The following is a 25,150-nucleotide window of genomic DNA, read 5'->3' on the forward strand; positions in this document are numbered from 1 at the left end:
GATGGATCACCCCTACAATTGCCTATTTCTGTCTGTTGAATCTAAGGTGACTAACTCAGGTGCAAATGTCTACATTTGTTCCAGTGAATCCCACAGTGAGGATTTAATCTAGATGAGGGACTCATAACACAACTGACTGTCCAACATGAAATGCCGAATCTTTGCAAATAATTCCCCTAACTGGAATTTACTAACTGGAGTTTAGATCACGACATCCAATTCATTGCCTTGTTTAGCAAATCTAACAATCATAAAAGGCCAGAGAAGCGATCCAGAGAAATTATATTCTTAGTTGATAAACTAAAATTATATTTCAGCTATGAAATGCAAGATACTTTTTTTTTCCCATGCCATCATGAAGACAAGCAAAATTCCAAACCGAAGTTTAGTCGCCTGACTATAACCAAATGATCTGTTTCTGGTATTCTGTGTGTTTCCAAAGCACAGGTTTATGAAAGCATTCCTTTAGCTTGAAATATGATGTACTCAACAGCACATTTGTCCTTAAGGCTGTATGATTCTGCCTTTGCTAAAAATCTAGACAATGCTTTTCACCCACAGATCTCAAAGAAGTTTACAAAAGTAGCTACATGGCACTGAGAAGCATTTGTCTTATGTCCCATGATGTCAAAGTTACACGTACAGTCTTGTCTTTAAAAGAATTCTTACGTAGCATACAATAAACACTGAAATACTGCAAATAATAGTTCTGGTCTGAAGTTATTGTTTATCTTATTTTCATCTTTGCAACTGCATGTTTTTAGAAAGGGAGCACATCCATCCAACTAGGAATATATGCATTCAGTATACACTAAGAGAAAAATACATACTAATGAAAGTACTGAAGTAAAAAATAATAAATCAGTGTTTAATCTGTTAAACAATAGAAAAATTCTTATGAACTAGTGATACTGTCATTGAACTGGAGAGAGTTTGAGAACAAGCTTGCTCTGGCTTTTTCACCCTACGATTTGGAATCTGCTCACAGTACTGCCAGCTTAACCAAAAAGGATTAACTCTCATATCCAACTGAGAACACAGATAATTCTCAGTAATTGGTAAAAAATGAAGATGAATGGGGCTGAGAGATAAGGAGCAATTAGCTCATCAGCAGTTACAGCTGTGCACTCAATCCGGATCCATCTCTTGAGTCTCGGCCCCTTTTAAAGAACCCAAGCAGAATAAGCACAGGACACCCCCTCCCAAAAAATTGCCGTACCTGCCCATCATTCCTCTCTCTTCCATTTTATTTCCGTGCTATACAAAGACACCTGTCATAGCATTCTGTGTAAATTACTACCTCTCCCAGGACCTGTTTCTACAGCCAATCTTCCTTTTACATTTAAAAAAAAAAAAAAAAAAAAAAAAAAGGAAAGAAAAAAAATCCCTAAACCCGGAAACCAAATGACTACTGTAGACACTCTTAAGTTCCCTGTCAATCGTTTCATTATAGCAGCATCATCTGTTTGAAAATATAAGCAATTCCCTCATCTAATTATAGGGAGGATTTGAGGTTCATTAACATTGCCAAGGCAGAGAATCAGATGTGCAACTGCAGAGCTGTGCTCAGTGGCCTGCATTCTCTGTTTCCTTTTATTTGCTTTTTCAAGGTCTCCAAGACTTTTTCCTGAAACCATAAAAGTAATTCTTTCCTTCAAAATAGACATGTGTGTTTAGAAAAAGGAAATGACTGCATTTTGTACTGTTCTATTATTGGGCAAGGTCACTGGAGAAAAATAATTTCACCTAAATCATTTTATCTCTGATTCTGGATGAAAAAAAAAAGAATAATAGTATGCAAGCAGCCATTAGTTTTGAACAACAGATCACAGGAAACCTTGCGTTTGTCTCATAATTTTAAATATTGCAAGGTAATGCAGATGAATAGGAAACCTAACATGCCAAGAAAACCTCTTAATTTTCAACACGTTTTGTGGTTGTTTATGGATTAACGTCCCAGCCAAGTGTAAAATGTTGCCTTGTATTTCCTAACTGTGTTTAGAAACTGCGAACACCAAAGTCTTCATGATTGCTTCACTTCCTTAAAGAAATAATAGCATTTTTTTTGTGTATGAATGTAGTTTAAACAATGACATTTTCTTGGGACATCTGTTTTGTGATCACATTTTGAATAGATATGAACTCATTTCCTACTAAGCAAGTAATTTACTATTGTTGATAGTTGTTTACAAGTTTTATGAGTCAGATTTTAGCAAGTGGCAAAGGTCTTTACAAATCCTTTGAGTATTCCCTAAAGTGTATGCATAGTGTTTTCATTATATAAAATGGTCGGGAAGCAAAAGTATAGGGACTGTTCTACACTTCCTACCAAGTTATAGATAGCAAAGCCTAGCTCACATAAATAGCTTTAAACATATTTATTTTCAAAGGCTTCTATCTTCTGCTGCTGCAGGTTAATGAAGTATGATAGCAGGGCTGTAAGTACTTAAGCAGCAAGGAAATAATCGAGCTGCTCTACCTATCTATAACTTTGTAGTATTAGCCAGTAAACATACAACTGATCCTAGCATCATCCTAAAATGTTAATATGACAAAGAGCAGAACCTCTGCAAGGAAATTTAAAGTTTGACCTTGTCACTCTCTTTCTTTTAATTCTGCAATTAAATAAAAAAAACCACATACATACAGCACAATCTTTTTTTGTTTGTTTGTTTGCTGCCATACAGAATTCATTTTTTAAACAAAAACCCAGTAATTTATCTATCCTGCATGTTGTACGTAGAATTGCCACTAAAAAGAACCCAGGACATTTTTCCTTCTTATCTGCAATGTAGCTCATATCAGCCAAGCTGTCACAAGACAGTACTTGATATAAACAAGAGATTGCAAAGACATCTCAGTAATCAATATTAGGATGGCTACAGTATGGAAGCCCCAACCACTGCATATCATTTGTCTCAGCATCTATTTCTATGACCAAATGAAGCATTAATTCAAATCATAAATCTATGGTGATTTAAATCTGGGAATGAGCACCTGCCTGCTTTAATGATTTATTTTGTACATTTCAGTAAGCAGGAGATTTGTCCATATGAACTGACAGGTCACCTTCAGATGCCAGTAGCAGACTGTTTATCACCATGCAGACTAGCATCTCATCTTAGCAAGTAAATATTAAACTAAAAGAATCCAATTGATTGTGGATGGGGGAGAAAGGCGTTGCAGCCATATATTTTACTCAGTGTGCTAATACCTCACTCTGATTCCTCTGTAATTTCTTTTTTTTTTTCTTTTTTCCCCCTTCTAAATGATAATTCTGGTGGGAGGATACAAGCTCAAGGTTACCATACAAAACTGAGGGATATAAAATAATTACTTATTAGTATCATTGGCTTCCTTTAACTCCCTTCACTCACTAACCTTTTGGCCACTGCTTCAAAGGACCAAGTTAATAAATAAATAGTTAATAAATTTGTGTAACCCTCTGTAATTATACAATGCACATCTACAAAAATGACTTCTATAATTCACATTAAGCATCTGATTAAAACCAAAAAGCAAGACAATTCAGAAGTAAACCCGACAATACAACTCAAGAGCCCAAATTTTAATTGTCTTCTTTTACATAACCATTGGAACAGCCTAAGAACACAGTATTATCAATCCACGTACCTTAATATACCATAATGCCTGTTACATATAGGCTAAGATATAGCAGTTAAGCTTAGCCCGCTTGGTTAGTTTGTTGCTTTTCAGTTTGGTCAGGCACATAACATAATTTAAAATATAAACCAAAACCAAGTTATTTTCTTTCGGTTCATTCCTTCTTCCTGGCAACATTCAGTACATAGTATTTCAAATTCATGCCTAACAAGCTAGAATTTAAAACACTGATGGTATATGGACTTGATAATATTTATTTGAAAAGACATAAATAAACATCCGAAAAAAATGCAGGGGAAAAAAGCACACACCTACTGCAAAGGTGAAATATGAGTTCTTGTCAAGATAATATAATATGCTAATTTTCAAAAATGCAACTAATAAATAGAGACTTAACTCTTCATGAACCTAATAATACTCTGGCATTAGTAGTAGTAGGAAACACTTCTCTGATTCCACAGGCATAACCGACTCTGGACACTAGATACGGCTCAGTATAAAAGAAACAAATAAATGCAAACTATTTTTGAGAAAACCTCTATAGGGAGCGTATAGCTCAAGACCGGATGCACAAACAAGCACACTGTATTTCCAGAACCATTCCTCACGGAATGGAGCAAACTGGAATGCTACTCACTCTACTCAGAAGAGTCATTTTTTTCTGAACAAAATGAACTCAGTTCTTCATTCAGTTAAATCAGGAAATTAACTGAAGTTAACAAGTAAGTTAAGGGGCTGAGAGGAAATTTTGACAATGACAATAAGTAATCTTGCTCCGCTAACTTTGCCCTACTAAAATAGCTAGAATGTATTTTCTTAAACAAGGAAAATGATTAAGCTGTGTAAGAAGAGCAGATTAGTTATCTAAATTATGCCTTAAACAATGATTTCAAAATAGATTATTTTTTTTCTTTTTTATTCAGAGAAAATTCAGACATTCCCTCCATCCACTCTCCTACAAACACTTCACATGCTTTACATGTCGATTTCCTGTTAACTTTTCCATGACCACGGATGTACAAGTGGTTTGGCTCTAGAACTGCCAAGCAGAATAACAGTTCCATAATCGAACATCTCAACATTTTGTTCCACATATTGCATGCATCTAGGTCTGAAATTCAAATCTAAACTGGCTTCTAGTTCTAATAAAGACTCTTTATCCTCCCAGTTTGTATTTACACTTTTCACTCTTTCTCATTACTTTACTTTCCTTCCAGTCTGCTAGGGGCCACCTGGTCCTTCCACTTCATTTGTACCTATCTCCTCCTCCCAGATTGCAAATACACCTGCTCTCTACCCCTCTTGTCTTCTCTCCAAGAGGACAATCTTTCCACTAACATTCTAGTGACTGCGCGTGCTGCTATCTGAGTACTAACACAACTAATTTAAGACTATTTTCTTCACCATCGCAGATGCATTTCTCTAAGCCTTTCCTTAAAAGGAAAAGAAAAAAATCTGGTTGTCTCCTTATGCAGCGATGCATACATATTGTTATTTAAAATAGCCTGTACCTAGGCGAACCAGTTCTTTGAACTGCAATTCACATTATTTCTAAATAATAGCCTACCAATGCTTACCAAACTGTACAGAAATGCTGTTCACAAACACATATTTATTTATGTAAAGGCTAGTACATAACTCTCTAAGACTCATTTCAAATTTATTTAGGAGATGAAAAACTAAAAAATAAACAAAACTAAACAAAAGAGGCAAAATAAAAACAAAAAAAACCCCTATCTTAAGTCATTTTTTTCCAATATACACCAATCTTGCCTGCAGTCTTCTGAACGTACCTCTTTGTCATTGAATTTCTGTTGCTGAGTTAATACTGTCTCAACATGATAAAAGGAGCCAATACAATGAAATGGCATAACAAAACATTTTACAGCAGACACACACAGATGATTAAAGATTTAATCAACAACAACAAAAAGTTACTCTAGCTTTGAAGTATGCTTTAGCAAAACAAATCGTCCAAACAAATGAATAAAGTATACGGAAACAATTCTTTTTTGAGAAAGAACAAGAGTTGCTGATGGGTGCTTAAGAAATGGAAAAAACTGTTAACTACATTTTAGGAATGTGTTTATTAAAATAAAATATGATAGGAACTGCAGAGCATGGCAATAATTTATTGTGTATGTATGTTTTCCTTTTGTCACAGGGCACATGAAAGTATGAAATATTTTGCTTTCAAGCTTGTGTTCTGAATTACCTAAAGTCGATACCCAGCACACTGAGCAGGAGACATTGTTAAATTTCGCTTTGACACCATCATCTGTCACCCCACCTGTACTTTGAAAAATGAACTCTAAGCAATCAAACCACTTTCTTTCATGGAAAATATTAACTCAAGTCTGCAAAAGTAACCTGCAAAGGAAAGAATGTTTTTGTAATAGTAACAATGCTGAACGCTGGTGTAAAGGTCAGATACAAAACTAAAACTAAAAAGAGTAAGAAAAGGAAAACAAATATGCAACTTTTCACACCAAATCAAGGACTTCAGGAGGAAGCCCAGAAGGATCGCCATTTTAATAAAATACCAGAGCATTGTGGACATATAATAATGCTGTGTCTGAGACTTACCGACGCTTGAGTTCAGATCTCCATTTTCAGAGTCTGCTCCATGCTGGTTATTATTTGCATGATAGTTGGACATAGCTTCCAATTTAATTTTTTTCACTTTCATTGCTTCTGCTATGGCGGCATTGGTGGCAGCTGCTGCCGCTGCAGCTGCTGCTGTCAGGCCTGCAAATAAGTATGAACAAAATTTAATATACATTATTCTATGATTCTTCATTATCGTAGGGACTAAGACTGATACTCTTCCTTTATGCTTGCTATATAATGAACGTTGAACATTGCAGAGTACTGTTCTTCATCTGATTTGAAGTTTTTTAACTTTTTCAAGTAAAATGCTTTGCATCCTATTTAGATAGTTATTTCTCTATGTTCACCTAAATCTGAACTTGGTATCCAGTAACTACAGCCGTAACACCACCATAACTAACTGGAGATACAAATACATGCTTTCAGAAATCTCATCTAGCTTCAAAATAGTGTCTTAAGTGTCTGGTTATGAATAGGTGAACATGTACAAAACTGGACTTAGAAAAAAACTCAACCTTTAGATCTAAAATGTTTGCCATGCTAAAGAAAACAGAAAAAAACAGGTCTGTAACTTCTATTTAAGAGTAACAGATGAAAGAACCCAGATATTTATTTCTCATTTCACACATAACAGCAAGGAGGTGTAGGCACTCTAGGAAGCGTTTTTAGAAGAAAGGTTAGAAATGCTGAACATTGGTAAAATGCTTATTTCGCTTTCCCCAAAAGTTCAAGGCATGAAGGCATTTATCAGTGAGGAAAGGAATTATTAAACCCATTTAATCCCAATCCCAAAGCAAACTTCAGGCAATCCAAGTGCTCTTCCTACCAAACCGAATTTCTGCCATCCAGCCATTTACAAGAATGTCTTACAAAAACAAGAAAAGTCCTCTTTGCTGAAAGCAATTAGAGAAATGGCCCAGCAATGCCTTCAAAACTCAAAATTACATACAGTCGTTACTCAGTGTCATAAATTTTTGAGGCAGGATAATTTTTCTGCCATCGCTGAACAGTGCTGCTACCCACTCAGATCCCTTTGCCCCAGCCTGGGTGGTGGCAGAGAGAAGTCTGTGTCAAACCTCGCAAGAGCTGCCTACCCCACACGGCTGATCCAGGGGGCAGAGATGGAACTAATGAGAATTAACTGCAAGAAAACACAGATAAACCATTAAACCAGGCAAGTTTTACCCAGCGATGCAATGCCAGCCCCCAGCCTGTGATGCCACGCATGGAGAACAGGCCCTCAGTCCTTTTGAATCGAGATGCTTGCCCTGGTGGTGGAGAAGGCTTGAAAAAACTCAGTGTAATTAGTTTAAAGGTGCCTGCTTGTCTGATTTTCAGCTGCTCTGAGAGGTGTGAAGTGTCTTATGGATCTCAAGAGGAATTAACTGCACAACTTACTGTTCTAGTGGGCCCAGGCTGCTGCCCAGCATGGGAAGAGTGCAATTTAGCAGGAAGGACCAAATAAGCAAATAATCCCAGGCTGCTGAGGTAAATATTGCTACCACCATTGCTTCCAAGAGCCTCTGGTTGTCTCCTCTGCCTTGTTAAATGGAAAATGAGTTCACTCTTGCCATGTTTTCGGCTAGCGATAGGGAGAGACAAGAGGCAAAATCCAGAGGGGAGAAGGCAGAAGGTGAACGGACACCAGGAATCTCTGCCATCCCAGGGAAAACAAAGAGGTGGCATATGAGGTGCCTTTGAATATATATATATTGTGTCTTGATTCAAGGTTGTTTTCCTTTCTTTGCATGACCGCATAAAGATTAGCAAACAGTTCCAGCCTCCCGACCCTCCTCACAGACTGACTTCTAACACCTCCGAGTGCAATGAGAATTACCAAGTATGTGATAATTACATTCTGCATAGGCACATCAATATTATTTAGAAAACTGCTATTTCAGGTAGAAGAAGAGGTACCAAAAGCCAAAAAAATCATATCAGAAGGTGGATAAATACAAGGGTTTAATTTTATTTTAGCTTCTTCTACTATTACAAATTGTGCATGTTTTGATCTTACGAAGGTATTGACAATAACATGGATTGCTTCCAATGATATTTTTACCTTAGAGGAAGGATATGAAGTTATACATTATACAAATTTGGTTACAGTCTCTAAATTAGGCCACAGAAAAGGGGATGGTGCACCTCTGAACTTCGGTTTGCATCCTGTGCACATTAAACAATACAATAACCTATACTTCCTTTTTTTATATACATCGCTGACAAGCTAAAACTAGCATCTTTAAAGAACAATCCTTTGGAGGGATATTCAAATACGATACAACTAATGAATACAACAGCAGGCCTCAAACTTTTGGCTGCGACTGCACTTCCAGACCAGCAGTTTTTAAGAGCTTCCAAAAATACCATATTAAACAGACACTGGACATTGGGCTTGTGAACCCACCTGTAAATACTGTGTCTCACTGGGGTAATGACCCGGTCACAGCCAGCTAAAATACAAACTCTCTTTTGTTACAAAATTTGCGACCAAGTGTACTTCAGTGCTCCTCTCCAAAGTAGGCCGCAATGCTTCTCTCTAGAGGAAGCCATAACCTTTGGACAGGGACTGCGAAACTAAAATACAGATTGCTTAGTTCTGTAGTACGATTTTTGCAAGATAATGCTTGTGATAATAAACCAGAATTTAAAAATGCAGAAATTAAATTTCTAGTTTCATTCCTTTTGTCATACAACCGCGTAAGTGACTGAAATGATTACTTTGCTATACAGCAATTAATTTAAACTGTATAAATCTGAAATGCATGTCTCGTATAAGCACCGGTGTAAGTAGGGGGGAAATGTAAGTAAGGAATAAACCTCAGAAATATCGCTTAATAATGCCGTTCCTCACAGCAGTTCCTGACTGCAGCACAGTTTATGCTTTACTGTTACTTTTTCTATCCCTTAACTACCACAATATAGCCAAGCAAGTGGTAAGGAAGGTGCTGAGCCCCTTGCCTTACTCAGGTACAGGTATATACTTGGGTAAATACTTGAGATTTTTTTTTTTAATTGGTTGTTTGAGAAAGCCTTTTGACCTAAACATTATTTAATATCACTTTACTCTTACAACAAGTAGCCACGGAATTTCTGAGGTGCACACTTTTCTACACTACAGAAATTTTATCTTGAAGTATGGAATAACCAGAAGTCACCTATAAAGGCAACTGAAATGAAAGAAATAAGGAACACATCCAACAGCCATTTAGATATTTTTTATTCTTTACAAATATTTATTTGAACAGATAAAAAGTATCCAGGCCAAAATATTCAATGGATTAAAGTCAATGGTAGTTGTCATTAATATTCTGAAATTGATAAGTTGTTTATGTCTGGCATTCTTCCTGCTGATTATGCAGTGAGACAGGCAGCTTTATAAATATCTCATCACTCCATCGTCACACAAATTTCATCGACAGTGCTCATGCACAGCTATTAGCAATATGAATCTAACCATTACAAGAGGAAAGAAAATCGAACATGTGGCATTAATACGCAGTCCTGGTTCCTAACCATCTGATAGGCAGATGGTGTAAAGCGGATTCTCCAGCTGAAATGAAGGGGCACATCATTTAAAACCTTGTTTGCATTCTAACTGATATCAGTGCCATATTGATATACATGATACATCATGGCAGTATTTGAACAATCTAGTTTGTTTCAGTCATAAATGTTTACAGCCTTGTTTTTTATCTTTAGAAGCATGTTCTGAAGAGCGTATTTTTAATTTATGAAACCTATTGTTTACTTCTGTTGAACCAGAAGATTAGCGAAGAGCAGGAATATTAAATTACCACAACCGCAGCAGTATAACTAAGATGGATGAATAAAGTATGGTTTTTCAATAAAAGATGTTAGTAAAGGAATTAAAAAAATTAGCCTAGACATTTTATGCATTAAATACATTTATTCATTTAAACCTTACAGCTTTTTTCCCATGTGACATACTTAGAACTTTAATGCTTTATAAAGCTATTCATTTAAATCTCTTACTGCGTGCAATTAATCTTGTCCAACAATTTAATTCAAAAAGCAAAACATCTGAAAGTAAAGTTCAATTCAGCCATCACGCTTCTGAAGTAATCTCCGTATTGCTGACAGTTCCTATAGACTCATCAGCAAAAGTCTGTTCAAGGTGTCTTGTAGGAGCCGTATGAATTTGAATTACAGCTCAATTGAAAGCTCTCCAAGCCTTAGTAGGAACTCAGGAACAAGAAGCAGAACACCAAAAGAAAGCGTGAATGATCCTTCCCTACAAAGACCTTCTCTCTTCTGTCACTAGATTACTTTGGCCTGTTGGGTGTGTTTGTAGCTGTTAATTATGTTAATAAAGTTGCAGCCTGCTGCCTCTGCCAAATATAATCATAAGCTTTCTCCTGCCAAGTTCTAGTCTAATTTACACCCGTGCAACTCTACTGAAGTCAGAATTTCGCGGGTGAGAATGAGACCAGAAGTATGCCCAGTATGTGTGGTCTCTAATGCTGAAAAATGAGTGAATGAAATGGAAAAACAATGACAAAAACCATAGCATCTTCAGAAAACAATTCTGTTTTAAAAGCAAAGCACCCGAGAGAGCTGTCATATATCATGACAGATTTTCAAAATGTGTACGAATTACTGGTGGGCACTAAATCACATCCAGGGTTTCTGCCTTCCAACAAATACTATTCCCTGCCTTAAGAGAGAGCTCTTAAAACTTTCAGTTTTGATGGCACGAGCAGCTTACAACACATTTGTGTTGTATTTGTGAAGGAAAATAGGATGTGTCCTATTTGTGAAGGAAAAAAGAACAGGACGAATGAGCGTAACTTTTTCAGCCTCAAATGTGTCTCAAAATACACATTTTTGAATTGTATGCCTAAGCTTGGTCCTGGGACAACTTACGAAATTACTGATCTTAATTCACTTTTAACTTCCTTCACATAACTATGGCTAATAGTAATTATAAATCCTAATAGTTATTCAAATAAATAATTAATAACTTCCTTAATATAACTATTACCTTCCTTTATATATACCGTATATATACCATATATATACACATTTATGAGTACATAAAAAAATCCAGTAATATATATACTGTGTTTTCACAGCCTCTTTCTTTAGGACTCTGAGAACATTTTCAAGATACCTTACCTTTCCCATCACAGAACAGGCAAAAAACCAAAATACAGCTGTCAGTAGCGCGTTACATTTAATTTCATTTATTTGCTGGAAAGTTCATTCTGCAGAAATGCTTTATTCATTGCGTGGGAGGAGGTCCAAATCTCATCTAAATTCTGAAAGAACTCCTTTCATTATTTCAAATTAATGCTTAATCCTTTTTCCTATAGCTTATTTCAGTAGTACTGACTTGAAAATAATTCATGTCTTCTCTTGACTTAACTCCAGATTTTATATTGAGGCTCTTACTTGGGCAAAATTCTTACCAAAATCTGAAAAACTCCGCCTGAGAAAGAGGCAGGGTTACCTCCTAGGACTTGACCCCGATCACTGTAGATTATTGCACTGGTTTCACGGGTTTCAGGAGTTCAGGTACAAGTTTTTGGTAGCTTATTACGCTGCTGCCCAGTTATTTCAAGTGAAATAGGATCCTAACGTTAGTCTCTGATCTAATGGGTGTTTTATATAGTGTGATACATAAAACAAGAAGGGGAAAGCAATCTGCAGGAGGACAGAGGTCTGATTACATAGACTGGATTGCAGAAAGGGGAACTTCAGACTACACCATAATGTTCTGCTAAAATGTACTGAGTTTCATTAGTAGCATTCTTCATGTATAATGTAGGCCTGGAATCTCACAGTTGTCCAAAAGCCTTATTTCTGTTAAGCTGCCTGGATTGATCCAGTATTGGTAAATTTAATTACCTGTTATTTTGGGATAAACAAGAAATATTTGTCTGGCCCTTCTAGCTCTATTTTCCTGTTCAACTTGGTGTGTGGTTCAGCATAAACTGCTCATCCTGATCTATTTTTAACATCTTTAAAAGGGCTATTATTAAAGGAATCATAATAAATACATACATAAATAAATAAAATATTGTTAAAGAAGGAATACTCAGAAAAGTTCCGCTGTGTGATCTGGTTTAGACTGGTGCAACTAAAATGAAACTGCCAGTCTTGCACTGGGAGGAAACTAGTGTATGTGAGGCTCAAACCATCTGTTGTTCATCAGGCTAATCAGACCTTTTTCCTGTAACTACTCCTAAATTGCAATATGAATTTTGAGGTCTGGGTATTGCATTTAAAATCAACAAGCAAAAGAGATAAATTTCCACAGCAATCTTCAAATCTAAAAATCTTTTTACTTACAACGTGTCTCTGCAATTAATAACACAGTTGCAGAAATAAAACATTCACCTAGAAAGTAGTGTCCTCTTGATTTGTTTTGTTAAAAGTAACTAGAAGTTAATATTAAGACTGTATTTTTTGAATGAGAAGTGCTAGCAGGTTCAATGATGCAAAAAAAGGCCTAAAGGTACTTATTTTACCACTAATATTTGCCATTTATAGAACTGGTGGACTTGCATTCCATGAAGTTACTCTTTATCATGGATTTATTCCTTTATACTGAAGAGTAAAAAGTGAAATCATAAAGTGTGTTTCAAATCCCACAAAAAATGACTAACTGTTATAGCTTAACGGGGTTTTGTAATTTGTGAATTTATTATTGACTCGCTGCAATTGTGACAGAATTAAACAATGTGTACTGCATAACTGCCTGGCTATTTTGTACGTTTCAGCAACAGTTTAAAATCCTACCAGAATGCACACTACAATTAAGAGAGAACATTCTTTCTTAAACAACAGTCATCGTTTCAAAAGCAATAGATTCTCAGTTCTCATTCAGTCTGTTGCATTATTCATTTCATGTGCAACCTCATGCTGGACCATAAATTGTTACTTTATCTAATCAAAGGCGACTTAACTCCACAGAAGGTCAAAGGTTTAATTTTGTGAAGTATTATCTTACGCTATGAGTTTAACGGAAAAATAGAAGAAGAAAAACAGCCAAGAAACTGGTAATAAATGAACCTTTATTGCCTCAGGCATTGGCCTAGTTAATAAACTTTCATTGAAGGTTTCTTTCAACTGTTATGGACAATGAGGTAAAAAAAATCTTAAATTACAGCCATGTGTGACTTTTAAAGCGGGCATTCTTTTTTATCTCAACCTCCCCAGCTTAGGAAAAAGACAAAGAGATTGTCTTCAATTTCTTAACCAAAAATGTATGCTTCTAAACAGATGAAAAAGTGCAGATCAAGCCTTTTTAAAAGCAGAGGTCAGCTTTGAACAATATAAAAAATACTTTTCCTGAAGTGTCAAATCTTGATCCACAATATTTTTAACCGAATAGCATGCAATTCCAAAAAAAAAAAAAAAAAAAAAAAGGGAAGGGAAAATATATATACTAACAATACATTATGCTAACAATGATGCTTGGTTCCTAACAGACTTTCTGTTTTACATTTGCATTGCTAGAGTGCAATAATGGCTCTTGTTTAATAGAATGACTTATTATGGGAACAACTTCCCTGCACTTTTTGCAAACAGAAGTTCCTTTCTTCTTTTTGTGTGTATTATCTCATGTTCTCACAACACTATTCTCGCTGTTATGAGAAATTAAAAGTTTTCACGTAATGACAGTTACTGGTCGTTATTGGTGTTCCATGAATTTTCTTGATTTAACATTCTTAGATTTGACTAACTACAACGTCTTTTATTGACATATTCTTTGTGTCCAGTTTAGAGAAGTGTATTTCAGTTTAAGGTATACAGTCAAAAACAGTAAGAAAATCAGTAGTACTTAATACAACCTTAGCCTTTAACTTTAGTCTAATTTATAACTAGACGGACACAACTAATTAATTGTAACACTGCTACGATTCAAAAATACTGAAAGGAGGTGTTCATGCCTGTAACAGCAGTAATGTAGCTAAATACTTATAATCTTTCAACCAGCAGGAGTTTTTGTAGTTTTTTTTATAAACCTAATCCACAGCTTGACACAGATTCTGGGGTAATGGCACACACTTCTTTGATTAAACTAATATCTAAACAGGGCTGAGGCAGCCTCATGGCCCCATGGAAGTACATCTCCCTACAACTTCCGAGCTCAGCCTTGCAAACAGAATTGCCGAATTCTTGCCGATAGACCCATTCTAGTCCAAGCACCTAATCATCTGTGTGAAATTTAACTTATTCATGTGTATAAGTATTTGTGGCATCAGAACAAGTTCAGAATAAAATGAGATTTCAGCTGTGGACCACAGCAGTGCAGGTTTAGCTTTTGTAGCCTTCTGGTGGGATGGATGTGCCTGCAGAGGGACCTCTTCTCTGCACTGGGTCCACACGCTGAAGAAACAGCCCACCGATATTTACTCAATGTGGGATCAAAGCCTTTGTGGCCTTTATGGCTTTGGTCCCAAAGCAACATTTTTCCTCAAAGAAAGCAAGATTAGATTCTCAGACTTATTTCAGGCTTCTGCCTTCCCCAAGAAATGAAAACTGCATTATTTCTACTTGTGAAAAGAGAAGGAAAGGAATGCAGGGCCTTAGCTGCAAACAACTGCCTTCCGTCCTAGCTCCTAACCAGTGTATCTTCAGTAGACCCATAAAATACAAACTACTATTTCAAGATATTTTAAAGAAGGTTTTCATTGGTTTATTTATTAACAGCGTAAGCATATGCTACATGTATAAATAAAAATTAAAATATCTTTAAAGAATAATTTTGACTCTGTTTTGTCATATTTAGTTTTAAAGTAGATATCGTTTCCCACACCCCAAAAAAGAAAACAGAAACCTTTATATTACAACATATACTGACAAATTCTGTAATACTCTTCTGACTGCCTCTCTGCATTTGCAGTGCACAAAGCAGGTTGCACCAAGCATTATATTGACAGAAGTCAATACAACACCGAAAAAAAATCCCAGAAGTCCACCGGTTATTTCAAGGCATATACACCATTGTTTTAACACAGAAAGTTGGGGAAGAGAATTTTCATGTTTCAAAACGTAAAGAATCCACCTGTAAGGGTCAGGAGAGTCCTCTCTCCTCCACCATCCCCCTATTCACTTGAAGTGTTGTGACTTCAAGAGCTGCACAGTGGCTTTGGGGCTCTTTTTTTCTTCTTTTTTTTTTTTTCCCCTCCTTTTCTTTTTTAAGTTTTGTCAGATCCATTATGCATTACGCTGCGCCACAGGCAAGGCATGGGGCTAAATGTACTATCACAGCACAGTGATAGCAGAGTATTGTACTGCGATGCAGGACTGTGATACTGTACAAAGTAGCTGTGATAATGACTTACGGGGAGCACCGTGTAGTCCTGCTTTCACATCAAAAGGCAGTCAGTCCTTACAGACAGTCTTCTCTCACCTAAATGCTCTACCTGTACCTGTTGCACTGGGTAACAGGACACTAAATTCCACGGGCAACACCCTGAGTGCTGACCAAAGCACCAGACAAACCACGCTCTGGTGGCTTCTTACATTTGAAGGCACCCGTATCTCTTCGCAACACAAACAGCGGCACAACAGTGGGATGATGTGAGTAATAAAAATAATCGACAAAAACATAATTAGTATCTAGATAATAACTCACTTTTTTATCCCCACTACAAGTAATCTAACTTCAACCAACTGCAAGATGCAATCTCAGTACTTAGCAATGTGAGTATCAACATTGGAGATGAAGCACATGGAGACCATGTCTTTCATTTTTCGCATAAATATGCATAGCCTGTTTCTGATAAGAAGTACATATGCATATGAAGACATCACTAGTCTCTAACTTCTACACTAAAATTTTCCATATGAATCATTTGGAAAACGGAACAGAAGCATTGGTATTACTTTATACTAGAAATCAGAACAACATGCACATTCTAATGATTTGATACTAATGTCGATTTCAAATCACTTTGGAAGTCATACAGGTAGCTAATAAGATTTCAAATCTAAAATGTTGATTGTAATTTACAGCATTTGGTGCTACACAACCCAACAAGCTTGGTGGCCACTTTCTAAAGTGAAGTGAAGAACACGTGAGCTCTGAAACGTACCTCATGGACTGCTAAGGTACAGAACTTCAAGCTTTTTTGGCATGCATAAGTTTCAGAGGAAACAAGGGGAAATGACAGGGTTTGTTGCAATTCCTTACACTGAATTGTTGAGTATCTTCAAAATTGAATTCTTAATCAGTAGTTAAGATGTGTTAAAACACAGGCTCAGTTTTGGAAACACAGGAATTACTTTTTAAAAGGATGCAGTCCTATTGTTGAATTCAATTTTGTGAGCCCATAATATTAAGATTTTTTTTTCTGACAGTGGTACAAGGTTTATCTGACATTTCTAGCATTCTCTTTGTTTGTTCTGCTCTTCAATTGGATGTATTAGTCCCATGCTATAATTCTTCGCCAAGCTTGAAAAAGAGCAGTTCCTCCATCTATCAAAACAGATTTTCAAAGGCAATAACAGGCCACAAGAGAACTGCATTTTATCTAAGCGGCATGCTAACCAACGGCTGGTATACAGTGAGGCTTCACATAATAAAGGCAGATGAATCAACATGATTCTGTCCTTCCAGCAACAATATTTAATAAAGATGCCATATCATCTACGGAGACATTCATATATGCACAATGTAGTATCATGATCAAATCTGAAGAGTATACATGCGCTTGTATTTACATTTTTCTCTCTTTGCTGTTGACACCCTGCCCTTCTCAACTACAGAAAACACATTTCAAAAGCGGCACTATAGCGTTGTTTCAACTGACCGCGTTTTGGAAGAAAAATATTTACAACTAGGTTTTTTTCCATTTTCACATTTGTTGTAAGAAAGCTTACATTGCAGGAAAACTTTAGTAAAATTTAGTGGAATATTCTATTTTCATTGGAAGCTGCTACCGTTCAAGCATAAGTGATTGATATTCCTCATATGAAAGAGTATGAAATACAAAATGAGTTATAAAATGGCTTCAGTGCATGGAAAAAAGATTGCCTCCTACAAAGTTAATGATATACAGGAATTTTGGATGGATTCACACTTCCAATTTCCTAAATGAACAGTTTGACATTTCTACACCAAACCAACAGAACACCAGAAAACCAACCACATCCTGGGCTACATCAAAAGAAGTGTGGCCAGCAGGTCGAGGGAGGTGATTCTGCCCCTCTGCTCTGCTCTGGTGAGCCCACCTGGAGTACTGTGTCCAGCTCTGGAGTCCTCAGCACAGGAAAGACATGGACCTGTTGGAGCGGGTCCAGAGGAGGGACACAAAAATGATCAGAGGGCTGGAGCACCTCTCCTATGAGGACAGGCTGAGAGGGTTGGGGTTGTTCAGAGAAGGAGAAGAGAGAAGGCTTCAGGGAGACTTTATTGAAGGCTTTCCATACTTAAACAGGGCTTATAAGAAAGACGGAGAGAGACATCTTACCAAGGCCTGTAGTGACAGGACGAAGGTCAATGGTTTTAAAGCCAAAGAATGTAGATTTACATTGGATATAAGGAAGAAATTTTTTACAATGAGGGTGGTGAGACACTGGAACAATTTGCCAAGAGAAGCTGTGGATGCCCCATCACTGGGGACAAGTGTTCAACTTCAGGTTGGATTGGGCTTTGAGCAACTTGATCTAGTGAAACCTGTCCCTGCATATGACAGGGAGGATGAATTAGGTGATCTTTAAAGGACCCTCCCAACCCAAACCATTCTATGATATATCAACTTTATTAATAGGTTCAAATATTTTTTGCATCCAATTGCAACATCAATTTCCTTAATCTTATCCTTTTTGCAAAGAGATATTTTAACCAATGTTTTTATTTCTAGCTACTATATAAAGACCAAAAAACTAAACTTTAGTCCAATTCAAAGCTCCTACATTTGTGCTCTCTCTCCACTCTTACTAGCATCAAGTGTTTCACACAAGCGTTAACAGAAGCAATAATATCTGCGGAAAGCCATTAGCACAAAATACTTCACCATGTATTTACTTTCTTTTTCTCATCCTACGTGTTCATACAAAAGGTCCAGATGCAAAATTATGGAAGATATTTTTTCTAGCAGCAGGATTTGGCTTTTTAGCAGATTCCATAAACAGTTATTTTGGCAGCTATAGAGATGCCCCTAGGTCAGTCACTTGGTTGGACAGCTGATGGCCTGTCTGATTCTCCTGCCTGCCATTTTCTTATGATTTATCTTCAGTTATCTGTAAATTAAATCCAAACAGATCATTATCCTACACCTACAAAACCTCTGCTTAACCATATGTGCCAAGCATCCCTTCTACAGAAATCCTTAGTGGGTAGCAAGAAGAATCTGAACAGAGACGCTGAAAGAAGATATCTGAATAATATCTGAATGAGTTTTGATGTAATTCGCCCTTTTAGTTAAAAATATGATTGTTCTAACAAAAGAACAGAAGAAGAAATTAGAGGCTCTTGAATTTTAATTCTGATATTACCAGAAGGTATCAGATATGTCATCTACATTTTAATTTTACTCCCATCTACCTATTAGATGGAGATAATACTTCCTTACCTTACAGAAGGATTATTAATATAACTCAGTCAAGAATTGTACAAAGCTATAAAAATAAAAAGAAAATGCCAAGCATGTATTAATATTGTTATCAGCCCTGGTCCTAAATCTATAAAGGCAAAGTCCATAAATTGCAAACTAAACTTGCCTAAGAAGTGAGGGCAGCAGTTCAGTGTAAAGTGTACACGGGTAAAAATCCACAAAGGAACTATGAAAGTGAAACATTGCTTTCAAATTTACCATGTACCTTAAAAGGTCGCAGAACACTTTTGAGCCCAGGAGGCATTAACAAAGAATAGGAAATAAACATTTAGGATTTCTGTTAGTTTAGCTGGAGTTTTTTTCTTAAAACCATCGATTTAACAGATACAAGATTTTTTACTAATTTGAAGTTCAAGTTAGTATATGGTCAATTGCAATGCTGAAGCGGGGAGGGAGTAAGATCAAGAGTTTAGCAATTTTCCAAAAAAAAAAAAGATCCAGAAAACCTCAGAGTTTGTGATGATTTGTCAAAAAGGCTTAATTCCCTGAAAGCTACTTAGGGCTTTATGAAAATAAAAAGAAATTTTTAAAAATCCCTATCCTTTTGTTACTGCCTGAGCTAGTTAAATGCAAAATGTACTTTTCTAAATCACTGACAATAACAGCAGGGAATATAATGATTTTACCTTATGTTTGTAAAATGTGACTACTTATTTTTTTTTGTTGACTGTAAAGGAAGCCGTATTCTGAAAAACAGGATATTAAGGATTAAAAAAATATACTTCTAATCTAATTGTACCGTAAAGCCATCAGACATTTAAAAAAATGGCCTGAAAAAGAAAGAGGAACAATATGATTATCTAATAATCTTTCCATCCTTTACAGACAGGAAAAAACAGGTGTACATTGGAGAACTATTACAACAGGGTACCTGTTCAAGGATACAGTAGGAAAATACATCAGTTTTTATCTCTACATTCATTTAGAGTTAAGAATATATCTTGTAAAAGCACCATTCTGAACTTAGCTTCTAGACCAAAATGAAATGTAAACACACAAAAAGGAGAAAATTAAAGTTTGTTTTCAACAGAGAAGTATTAACATTGGAGAAAATTCTCGTGCAAAGGTCAATCTAGCATAAGTTAATGCATTAAAGCCTTACGTGAACAACAGCCTCTTCAGTTGTTGATATGTTTTTCCAGACTGATTCGTTCACTCAATCCTGACACAGGCTTTGTTCCTCTAAAATACCTTTCTGGATAATGTCTGACAGCTACAGAAACTCTCTAATTAAGTCAAAACTGCGTATTTTTATTTATTCAAATGAATGGTTCCAAGCAGGTCAAGTACTACAGACCACACAGTAACACCCGAGTATTATCTTCTTGGAAATACTACTGCCTGATTGAAATATGCAGGTATCTTCCCATTTTCTGAGAGCTTCTCTTGTAGCCAAATACAGACTTTAGGGCAGGTTCAGTACTTCCTTAAAGCAGAGGTTTGTTGAATATAGAATTATTTCTATTTCAAATTATTAAAATATAGCTATGAGAAGTAATTAAAATTCAATATATTAGTTTTAGCTTCCGGGGTATCATCTGTAGATATATTTTGGAACCCTGAACAAATAAATATCATTAAAAAGCCCACACTATCCTCAAAAGCCCTTGAGAAGAAAGAAATGACAATTAATTTTGCGGGTCATGGTTAGCAAATACAGGCGATTCTGGCTGGGGTAGGTGAGAGGTGAAGCCACGAACTATAGCTGCAGTACTCTAATTCCTAAAACATGAAATATCTTGTATGTACCTAATCTGGTCAACATAAGGTCTATGAGTTTTCTTGGTTTGTTTATTTGTTTAAAAATATTATACTATATATTTATGTGTCTATAATGGGGGAGGTGTAAAAATAATATAATATGTATCTCACTGTTTTAATACATGCTATTCCTACTGTATCACTTCTGCACTGATTGCACTCCTATTTTATGAATTTGGAAGCAGTATCTTCTTCATTTTTGTTGTTATCATTGCTATTTGCACCTTCAGTCTTCCTATGCATTCTTAACTTTATCAAGTAAGATTAATATTGTGAAAAATTGACAATAATAATAATAATATAAAATGTCCAAAATGTATTTTGGTAAGATCAGTATATTTTTACCAACATTCAAACTTTATTTTCAGCAACCTTGCAGTTTTAAAGGTTACTGTTTTGAGGATTTCCTACTGAATTATATTTAAAAAAAAGAAAATTCTACCAAATAAACCAATTCTTCTAATAAGTATTTATCCTGTGTATTTATGTTTAGTTACACGGTACGCTCCTGTGTAGCTCTAAAAATGAACATAAAGCCAACTCAGTAGAGGGAGATATTTGAATTTGTAGTTCAGAAGCTGCTGACATTAGGCATTAGACCATAAGTGGGTCAGAATAAACGCTTAACATTCAGATTTAAATATAATATTGTGTAATACAAGAAGATCTATAGAGTCATAATGTCTGAATATATTAGGTATGATGATAATACTTCTATTGATTTCAGTCTGTTAAAATAATGAAACTGGATTACACAAATCAATTCTTGGAATACAATACAAAAGCATAAATTACTTCCTTTACACTTTCAAAATAGGCTTTTCAAGTGAGATTGGCCGTAGCTATTTCAGACTGTAACTAAAAACAAGCGTTAATTTTCTCAACCTCACGTAAAAAAAGGCTTAGAGTAGTCTTTCTGTTATCTTACGGTTGTCAAGCTTAACAGTCTTTTAACCATCTTACAAACAGCTTTCTCCATATCATCAATTATTTAAAACTCTTGCTCTTACATCATTACATCTGCAAGGAGAGGAGGTGTTTCAATAGGAAGATCTACCATTAAAGGCAATTAGAGAGCGGTCCGTTTCCTTTCACGGAGGGAGGACACTCACAAAATGCTGTAAAACATTCAAGAACGCATAGTTTCTGGTAATGCCTTCACAGTTATATATAACTAAATATTTCATAACTTCTCAAAGTCTAACAAAAACTAAGGCATTGGTTTTTCGGGCTGTCAGGCATGAAAAATGCTCTTCTGTATATTTTAAATTCATTCTATTCCAGATGGGAGTCAGACTATACTGTTGAAATTACACTGCTATAAAATCATTTAAAAGATTACGTTTGTCCAGTATCACTATTACAGTCAGGAAAATAAATAAAAAATATGGCATTTTTGAGAACGTCTGTTACAAAATGCGTGGTGATCCAGAACACGGAACGCAATCAAATCCGCAAAGCACAAAGCATGTATTCAAAACCTGAGGTGTGAAGCAAAGAGGAATTTGCATTGTGAATGCAATAAAAACTGTAAATCACTTCTTTAAAAGCAGAAGACAACAGTCTGAGCTAAGGGCTGCAGGCATCACATCGTAACCGGGTGTGCAGAATACTACAGATTTCCATCCTGGCATAGCAAGTAAAAGATCTGCGATGGAGATTCACACTCCACTGTTGTTACCAGGAGGTAATTATACAACAGTATTTCTAATGATGGAGTCCCAAAGCAATGCTTCTTCTCTTCCCAGTGGAAAATATCTTTTGAAGCAAAGAGTGGCTGTGGGATTCAAGAGGAGGGAAAACACATACCATAAAATATAATTAAAAATTGTGGAGGCTGCCTATGACAAGAATAACCATAAAAAACAGATACAAACCAGCTGGCTGTTAACAACTCCTGAGTTATAAAAATCTTAAACCTGCTGTAAAGCACTCAATTCGATTTACATAACCACAGAGCTGACATTCCTTTTAGGCTCCTCTGCTGGGGATTATTTTGACATGTTTTAAGGCAGCATAAAAAGCAACTGTGAAAGGAAGACATGTATCATCTTACATAAAAATTCATTCTTGCCTTAAGATTGGACTTACACACTATAATCCCAGCGTCTTTACTGAAACTGGGAAATATCTTCTATGGCTACTGGTGATTCAATTTTATAACATTATCCCTTTGGTGCTCACATTTTTGATAAAGTTGATAGTGTGTTTATACTCACAAACAAACAGAAAAAATCTATACAATCACAGAAGCTCAAGTTTCGGTATTATTGCACAAAATATCAGCTCCATGAGAACCCACCACAGAGTGCAGCGTATCTAGTCTGAGACAGATTACGTTGCTTAAGATTGCGATCGTCCTTTGCTAAACAAGAAAAGCATTTCTTAGGAACATAATGATGCAGACAGCGTTTTACACGACTAACACGGCTTGCTGTAGGGAATTAAAATAAACAAAATAAAATAAAATCAATCTTACATTGAGTGAAGTTTTGATGTATAAGTGCTGGCAGCTTACATTGCCCAGAGCACAGAATGAGTTTTGCCATTTGATAATTTGCTTGATTCACTGTGCTGCCTCATGCAGGGCATTTTATGCCTGATTTATGTTTAATCGAGTCACCTGCTTAATGTTAAGGAGGGTCACAGTTAGATAGAAGGGTTACGACCATATAGGGCTTTCAACATCTCCCAGTTTGACATAAGAAATGGGTGTAAGTGTTAGAGGTCAACCTTTTTCTTTTATTTTTATTTAATGTTCTCTACGGAATATTGCATAAAACATTGATGTACCACAAAACCAATTTGATTCCCTTTTGAAACACAGTAGGCAAATATGGATTAGGAGACTCAAAACACCAACAAAATAAAATAAAAGCAATCTGTAGTCTAAGAAGTGATAATCTATACGTGATTTTTTTTAAAGGATTATGAGGTACATCCTTACTTACACAAAAACGAATATAAGTGTTCTCTTTGATAGATACGCAATCAAATTTTGTCTGGTGTCTGCGGGAAAACTGAAGATTATAAAACACAAAGGGTAATAACTTTTAATATAATTAAGGTGTCCAGATTTACTATTCAGACTGAACGTTTATCCTTGCAAACATATATAACTAGACATGAGGATTATCAGCATCTTCTTTCCAATAATAATATGAAAAATTACATCTAGATTCAATAAATAAAACTGGATGCGGACAACTACTACAGATTGGAGAGCTCAGACACATCTGATCTTATAAATATTTCTGATTCTCTCAGTGTTTCAACACGCTGAAAATTACTGCAGGACATTATGTATTTTGAGATTCAAGTCCTCCCATGTAGCACCGAAAAAAAAAGTAGACATTGTGACAAAGAAGATATTTAAAGACGTATTTTTAAGGAGGAACTATTCCAGTCAGCATGGGAAGATGGAATTCAGCACTTAGCAGTTTCGATAGCTGCGTTTCCAAGTTCGCTGAATGCTGATTCAGATTTAAAAAATGAAGTCTTTGGAGTTTTTTGCTATTTTGGAAATAGTGTATATTTTTAGAGGGAACAGTGTAGAGTTACTCGCATCGTTGCGGACATATGTTCTAAAAGAATCTGGGATTGTAGCTCTAGCAAATTAATATTAGTTAATTGGAACATTCTAAATAAGCAAAATGTTTATACTAATTTATCCTTGTTTACCGCACTGGAGGACTGTGCTTATGCTAAAATTAAAACTAGCAATCCTATTGCAGTTAACATCAAGAAACACCATGTCTTTGGTTATTTAAATAGCGTATCAACTCACTATCACAGGAAAAGATTTATCAGTCTTTTTTAAGTGCACTAAAATATGTACGTGTTATGTCATGAATGCAGCTACCAGAAGCCAGTAACAGACACAATTCTGCGGATCCAGAGGGATATCAGAAGTTTCAATCCTTGACTAACATGTGATTTGATTACCTGCTAAATTGCATGCACGTGATATGCAGCATTTTGTGCAAATGATAAAATGCAATTTTTCTTATTTCTTTTTATTACTATACCCAGAACGTACTAAGCTTCTTCAAACACTTCAAAACATATTGATCATTTCCACAGATTCATCTAACAGACAACATACAGACACAGTTCTGTATCCACACTTCTACAATAATTTACCTACATTGACAGCTTCACCCATCTAATTTAACATTAACCTTCTAAAATTTAAGCATTCAGTCCAAACTCTTCATCTCGGTTCCCTACAGTCAATGAAGAGACAGGGGCATTTCCAGAGGGTGATTCATGTGGCCTATCTCATACTGAGATGTATCACTCTCTAGAGATGTCTGCTACTTTCCACTGGCTATGAAAGGAGATGACTTGCTAAGATTTCAACAGCCACATTTCAGACATATTAGCAGATGAATCTCCTCCTTGATAGCTAACTTCTTAGATGGCTAAAGCTAGGGAAAATGAGTTTCTTTCCTCAGATAGTGAAAATATAATGAAGATATTTACCTGTATGCTTGCCATTTCTACAGAAATATAATGAATCTGCTGCTCTGGAATTCAAATTTCAGGGTACGTATTTCCTT

The 25,150-nt window shown here is 35.9% G+C and overlaps 1 protein-coding gene across 6 annotated transcripts in view; it reads right to left on the reverse strand.

Moving 5' to 3' along the window:
* Nucleotides 1-25,150, reverse strand: part of DACH1 (dachshund family transcription factor 1) — a 364,758-nt gene that overhangs the window by 168,041 nt on the left and 171,567 nt on the right. For all 6 annotated transcript variants that reach the window (XM_063335421.1, XM_063335431.1, XM_063335411.1 and 3 more), the window contains exon 3: nucleotides 6,211-6,372. In XM_063335421.1, coding sequence (XP_063191491.1) covers nucleotides 6,211-6,372 — 162 coding nt within the window. The remainder of the gene's footprint in view (nucleotides 1-6,210; nucleotides 6,373-25,150) is intronic.

Source organism: Chroicocephalus ridibundus, chromosome 1, assembly GCF_963924245.1.
Source record: "Chroicocephalus ridibundus chromosome 1, bChrRid1.1, whole genome shotgun sequence".
In the NCBI taxonomy this organism is placed as follows: domain Eukaryota; kingdom Metazoa; phylum Chordata; class Aves; order Charadriiformes; family Laridae; genus Chroicocephalus; species Chroicocephalus ridibundus.